This window comes from Chenopodium quinoa, unplaced genomic scaffold (genome assembly GCF_001683475.1).
Source record: "Chenopodium quinoa cultivar QQ74 unplaced genomic scaffold, ASM168347v1, whole genome shotgun sequence".
Lineage (NCBI taxonomy): Eukaryota > Viridiplantae > Streptophyta > Magnoliopsida > Caryophyllales > Amaranthaceae > Chenopodium > Chenopodium quinoa.
Window position 1 is genome coordinate 193,044 of NW_018744666.1, and position 5,202 is coordinate 198,245.

General features: G+C 47.3%; 1 protein-coding gene across 1 annotated transcript; it reads right to left on the bottom strand.

The window, feature by feature from the left end:
* Window positions 1–3,530: 3,530 nt before the first annotated feature.
* Window positions 3,531–4,640, bottom strand: LOC110702157. The gene has a single exon (XM_021879830.1). It carries the CDS (start codon window positions 4,638–4,640, stop codon window positions 3,531–3,533), a length of 1,110 nt encoding a protein of 369 aa, XP_021735522.1.
* Between the last annotated feature and the right edge of the window lie 562 nt (window positions 4,641–5,202).

A 5,202-nucleotide genomic window follows, 5' to 3' on the forward strand; every position in this document is an offset into this window, starting at 1 on the left:
TGTGCCGGCTGTGCATACAGTCAACATTGACCGGATCACTTCTCTCCTGGCTGAAGTAAGTTTTACCGGATGCACCACCTTCTTGCAATTTCTTTGTTTACCGTTCCAGTTGTTTGAAGAGATTCTAACATTCCACTACCGGCTGATATCACAGGTGATGCTGAGAGTTGACGGGCTTCAGGTCCCCTTGCGCAAGAAGCAAGAGAAGGTAAGGGATGCCCAGAGACGGGCATCTGAGCTCTTTGATGTTTCCCAATACAATGCCATTAGATATGACATGGAAACTAAACGGCGAGAGTTGGAACAGGAGGAATTGCTGAAGCAAACTATTGCGGCTGTTGATGCGGAAAAGGTGAGGGCGGATGGGCTAGATCTGCAGGTCAAAACTCTCCAAGCCGATCTCAAGGCTTTAGAAGGAGCTGACAAGGAAAACGCCGACCTTTGCGCAGATGTCAACCGGCTCAAAAATGAACTTGCTTCTACTCAGGCGGCTCATAAAGAAGAGCTTAAAAAAGAACAAAGCCGCTTGATTGCTGAGAACGAGACTGAAAATGAGGAGCGCATGAAGCTCGCCTGGGGGCTCATACACCCGGACTATGACTATGAGTTCTTCGACCTCAGGTACAAGTATGCCTCAGAGGTATACGATGCTAAGGTCCTTGGATTGGACCCGCCTGCTTCCTTCGAGGAATGGGCAGGTTTGGTTGAAGAACAAGAGAGTGAGCAGGCAGCGCAGACTCAAATGCCGGCTCAGGAGCAGCAGCCGGAGCAGCAGCCAGAGTAACAGCAGCAACAGGAACAACAATGAATTTTCCTCTTTTTATTACAACTTCTTTTACCGGCCTGCGAGCCGAGTATTTTGGATGTATCTTTCCCGGACGGGGGTCCGGTTAACATTTCCATTTATAAATATTAATATATTTAACCGACACCGTCGGTTTTTCTATCTCTATTATTTGCGTTTGAATACGAATTTTTTACTCGTTTATTTACTCATCCGGTTTACATGATCAGCCGTTCTATATATGCCGGATGAAGTAAGATACCATGTTATGCCCCTGAAATGGCCAACTGTTTACTCTAATAGTAGACAGGCAGTCGTTTCATTTGGCAGCCGTTTCATTTGGCAGCCGGATGGGTGATCATTGAATGATCTACCCCTGCCCCGGCTGGTAAACAGGCAGCCGTTTCATAGCAGCCGGATGGATGATCAGTGATTGATCTAACCTTAACCCGGCTGGTAAACAGGCAGCCGTTTTATTTGGCAGCCGGATGGGTGATCATTGAACGATCTACCCCTGCCCCGGCTGGTAAACAGGCAGCCGTTTCATAGTAGTCGGATGGATGATCAGTGATTGATCTAACCTTAACCCGGCTGGTAAACAAGCAGCCGTTTCATTTGGCAGCCGGATGGGTGATCAGTGATTGATCTAACCTTGCCCCGGCTGGTACAATAAAATGGCGGGTGGGTTGTAAAACCGTTTGTGTGGCTTTTAGATAATACCTGGTTGCAGTAACCCTCTAGGAATTTCATTTTGTCGGATGGACCACTTTTGGGTCCTTGCCGGGTGAAACCTAGATGCAATCGATCATTTCTAACGGCTGTAAATTTCTTTTAAGAGAATGTCGTTTGAGTTATTAGATCGCTAGAACAATGTACCACCCGGAAGGGAGCTGTTCTCTTCAACAATTTCACCCGGATGGGTGTCGCCGGATGACTGCTCTTTTTGGAGCAATGGTTTTAACAAGTGTTCTTCCGTCTGTGATCTTGCACTAGACAGGTGCAAATACAATTGTATGAATGGAAATTATATGCTTTCACATTTCAATACTATTCACAAAAAAATACAAAATCTTTAGAAGTAGTACTTTTTCAAGTTATCTACATTCCAGGTATGAGGCAGTCGCATTCCGTCTGGGGTTTCCAGGCGGTATGTGCCGTTTCTAACTTCTTCAAAAATCCGGTAGGGTCCTTCCAAATTTGGGGTCAATTTCCCTTGTTCATTTGCCCTACCAGTTGCTTCAAGCTTTCGTAACACAAAATCTCCAACTTTTAGGGGGCGTTTACGCACCCTTTTGTTGTAGGCCCTCGTCATTCGCAGACGGTAGATTTCATAACGCAAGGCGGCATTGCCCCTTCTTTCAGGAAGAGTATCCAATTCCAGGCGCATGGCTTCCCAATTCGCCTCTTCATCATATAACATGATTCGAAGCGTTGGCTCATATAATTAAATGGGAAGTACCGCCTTGGTGCCATATGCCATAAGAAATTGAGTTTCACCGGTTGACCCCTTCTCAGTAGTTCTGATAGACCAAAGAACATGAGTCAACTCTTCTGCCCAAAGACCGCCTGCCTTTTCAATCTTTTTCTTTATGCTGCCTGAGATGAGCTTGTTAAAAGCTTCAACTTGACCGTTTGCTTGAGGACGGCCAACGGATGCAAAGTAATGGGAGATCCCTTGATCTTGCAACCAAGTCTTTAGGACAGGCGTTTCGAACTGGGGGCCATTGTCAAAGACCATTGACATTGGTACACCGAACCGGGTGATGACATTTCTCCAGATAAAGGAGATGACATCCTAAGTTTTGATACCCTTTACCGCCTCGGCCTCAACCCACTTGGTGAAGTAATCAACAGCCACCAAAATGTATCTTTTGCCGCCTGGGGCAGGAGTGTATGGCCCCAAAATATCACTGCCCCATTTGGCAAAGGGAATTGGGCTGTGAATAGCTGTTAAATTTGTTGTCGGCTGCCTGATCAGCCGGCCAAACCTCTAGCACTTGTCACATCTTTTTACCAGATCTAATGCATCCGCCTCAAGGGTAGGCCAAAAGTATCCTTGCCGCCTAGCTCTTTTGGCTAGGGTCTTTCCGCCAATGTGCAATCCACAGAAGCCGGCGTGCAGATCTTCCAGTATTTCCTTTCCCCTTTCTGGGGTAACACACTTGAATACTCGTCTTTTAAGAGCAGCCGCCTCTGATGAGACACCCGGTAGAGTGTCGTCTACCAGGTAATCCCGGATGGGGTCCATCCAAGTGGAGCTTCGATCTATAACTCCAATGGGGTCATGTTCAATGCTTTTCTTTTCCATGACTTCCCAGAAGACTGACCTAGGCGTATCACATGTGGCGGATGATGCGAGTTTTAATAGTGCATCCGCTTGATTATTCTCGGACCTGGGTACTTGACTTAGATTGAATTCATCAAATGCCCCAGCCTCCTCTTTGACCGCCTGAAGATACTTAATCATCACCGGATGAGTAGCCTCATAGTCACCGTTGTACTGGCTAACGATGAGTTGTGAATCTGAGCAGGCGTCAACTTTCCTTGCCCTAGCTGCCTTACACATGCGGATACCGGCTAGCAGGGCCTCGTATTCAGCTTCATTATTCGAAGCTTGAAACTTGAATCGTAGAGCATACTCGTATTTGTCCCCCTCAGGAGAATGACAAATTACACCTGCCCCACAACCATTCAGCGTAGAGCTCCCGTCTACATAAACTTTCCAAACTTTCCAAACTTGATCAGTCTACATTAAGGTAGGTCGGCCAATGATCAAGTTGTAGGCCGTCAGTTCCTCAACGACAAGGAACTTGACGACCATGTGCCGGCCTAGACCCTTCTCTCCAAACCGAATGGGTAGATCAATAATTCCCACCGGATGTACGACTCCTCCCCCAAAACCTACTAGGGGGTAGGTAACCTGATTCATGTTGCTTGGTTTATACTTCAGCTTTTCCAAGCACTGATAGCTTATAATGTCGGACGAGCTTCCCGTGTCAATCAGTATACGGCCAACTCGCTGATTGGCAATTTTACACTCGGCGACTATGGGGTCATCATGGGGCCGCCTAACATTCCCCCTGTCTTTCTCGGAGATATGGACCTCCGGAAAGGAGCTTTTTGACGTCTGACCATCATCCACTGAGTTTATCAAACTTCTAATATTGTCTTTAGTACCCCGGATGGTAGGACCACCGCCTACAAGACCTCCGACTATTGTGAAGATAGTATCTTCATCTGTGTCCGAGTGATTTTCCGTCTGCTTTGATTGCGGCCCTTTATTTTGTTTGGAAGTACTCTTTGACTTGGGCAAATATGATTTTAAAGCCCCTTCGTTAGCTAAGCGGTCAAGAAGCCGCCTGAGGCCAAAACAACCCTCAGTGTCGTGACCAATTTCTTCGTGGAAATGGCAATACTTGCTTTTGTTCTGACTGCTGACGGGACTCTTCATTGCAGCCGGTTTTTCTAGGTTCAACCGTTCTTTTACCTCCTTGAGAATGGAGGCGCAATCCTTGGCGAATTCGTATTTAGGGACGTACGGATCCGACCTCTTTCTCTTTTGGGAGGGTTGTCCGAATGAGTCTGTCGCCCAAACCTCCTTTCTTTTCTTTTCCTTTTTTTTGGCCGGCTGGGCAGGTTGGCTCTCCCGCTTGTCACATCGTTTGTACTCCGACGGTGTCTTGATGGCGCAGAGCTCCAATGCCTGGATGTACGCTTCTGCTTTCATCAATGCCTCATGGAGGGTGGAGACCCTCTTCCTGACTAAGTCGAATTTAAATGTCGACCCGTCTTTCAGTCCTTTGAAAAAGTCTGTGTAGGCGACTTCATCAGAAAGGCCATGGATTTGGATCCTCATCAGGTTAAACCGCCTGACATAGGACCTAAGTCCCTCTTTTTCTCCCTACTGTATTGCCCCTAGGTCGAGGCTTGTCTTTTTGGCAGGGATATTCATCGAGAAGTTGGACGTAAACTAGTACGCCATCGTCTTGAAATTATTAATGCACCCGGAAGGTAAGTTACCCAACCAACGTTGAGCAATCCCTTTCAACGTGGCCGGGAAGTATCTACACCATGAGGCATCGTCCAAACCCTGCAAATACATCAGGTTTGTATACGCCATCAAGTGATCTTCCGGGTTAGAGGTACCATCATAGGCACCTACCAATATGTTTTTAATTTTTGTTGGCTGGGCCATCTCAGTAATTTCCCTGGAGAACGTTGTTGGTTGTTCCCCAAGTCTTTGCAGACGGAGCTGCCAGTCCATGGGCTGGACGGGTGGTGGCTGACCTCCAAAGAGAGTCGTCTGCTGATAAGGTGTTCCAAAAGGCATGTATGGATGTAATGCCGGCTGAATGATATGGGGACCGGATCGCGCGAAAAACTCTTCGTGCGTCCGGCTCCCCTTGCTGGTTTGTGAA